Source organism: Eurypyga helias, unplaced genomic scaffold, assembly GCF_000690775.1.
Source record: "Eurypyga helias isolate BGI_N326 unplaced genomic scaffold, ASM69077v1 scaffold37812, whole genome shotgun sequence".
NCBI classification, from domain to species: Eukaryota; Metazoa; Chordata; class Aves; order Eurypygiformes; family Eurypygidae; genus Eurypyga; species Eurypyga helias.
In genome coordinates this window covers 1-1427 of record NW_010238762.1, presented here as the reverse complement: position 1 = coordinate 1427, position 1427 = coordinate 1, and the positions used below count along the sequence as shown (strand labels likewise).

The 1427-nt window shown below is 63.6% G+C and overlaps 1 protein-coding gene across 1 annotated transcript in view; it reads left to right on the top strand.

Moving 5' to 3' along the window:
* KLHDC2 (kelch domain containing 2) overlaps window positions 1–945 on the top strand; it is a gene marked incomplete at both ends in the record, with an annotated part of 9355 nt that extends 8410 nt beyond the window's left edge. The window contains one exon of the mRNA XM_010147944.1: window positions 858–945. Within this exon, the coding sequence (XP_010146246.1) occupies window positions 858–945 (88 nt within the window). The remainder of the gene's footprint in view (window positions 1–857) is intronic.
* Window positions 946–1427: the final 482 nt, after the last annotated feature.

The following is a 1427-nucleotide window of genomic DNA, read 5'->3' as shown; positions in this document are numbered from 1 at the left end:
GTGTTGCTCGGGTTGTGTGAAAGAGCCGAGAACACAGGGATTTTGGGTCTGCTCTGGCTGCAGAGGCCTCTGAGCAGGGGCTGCCAGCACGGAGCGAGCTGGAACCCCCGCCTTCTCGCTCTGCCGGCGGACTGGACGCGGGCAGCCTCGCTCTGCCCAGCATCCTCAGCGGCGCCGACCCCGCGCACGCCCAGGTTACTTCTGTCTCCCTGCTGCCTGAATCACAGATGACAACCTGCACTTGAAAAGCACCAAACCCACTGCGATGCACGTCGGTGGCGTGCGGTGGGAACGCTCCTGTCGCGTTCCTGTGATCCCTCTTGTGTGGGGAAGTTCTGATCGAGGTTAAATGAGTTGAAGCAGCGATGCTCCCCTGCCTGCCCCTTCGGCCTCGCTGGGTCCTGGCGCAGTCCGAAGGCTGAGCTGCCGCCCCCACCTGCCCTCCCGCCCTGGGAGCAGCAGGACAGTGCCGAACACATGTTAGTTGTTCCCCCAATTCGGGAGAGCAGTACAAAACCTGACTGTTCTCCCGGTCTTGCCTCAAGCGGGACCTGAGATCAGGTTTGTGCGAGCAGGTCGTGACGTCCGTCCTCGGGAGCGACGGGCTTTCACAGGTGCCAGCCCTTGCGGGCAGCGTGCCGCCGGGCCCCGTACTGAGCAGGGACGCCTTCCACCGCCCCTGGTTCCTGCCCCGACCCGTTTCCTTTCTCTGAACACAAACTCCTGTTCGGCCACGTCGGCAGCGCGCTGCTGGAGGGGCAAACCTGCCCATGCGAGCCGTAAAGGCGAATCCCGAGCCTGCGCAGTCGGCGGGGCGGGGGGGTTTTCTTGGTCTGAGTGCTGCCTTCTGTTCCTAGGTTGTGGCATACCGCTTGTGCAAGCGAAGAGGGAGAGGTGATCGTCTTCGGGGGCTGTGCCAACAACTTACTTGCCCATTCTAAAGCTGTGAGTCCGTTTGGAGCTTTCCCTTCCTGCAGGAGCTGTGGGCTCCTGCCACCCTGGCGAGCGTGACGTGCCTGTGGTCGGCAGCGTGACGTGGGGAGGGCTGATGGATGCGAAATGGGCTCGAAGGGGACATGTGCTGCTGCATCTCAAGAAACCGGGTCATCGGTCATTATTTAAGACCCGCGTTTCGCCGGGAGCCTGGCCTTCCCTCCCAGCTACTCTGGCTTCGCCCTGTGCTTCTCCCAGGGCTGTTTGTGGGGAGCCCCTCCCCGTGCAGTCGCTCACCGTGGGGCCTACGGAGCGGCCTGGCGAGAACAGGCTGAGCAGGGGGTCTTCAGCCAGGGCGGGGGTGTCCTGTGGAAACAGCGGCTGGCTGGGAAGGGAGACTGGGAACCAGTCAGAACCAGTGGGCATCAGCAAACGGGCGCGGTGTGGCGGTTCCGTGCACGGTGCGGCAGTTCCGTGTGTGGTGGGGCGGTTCC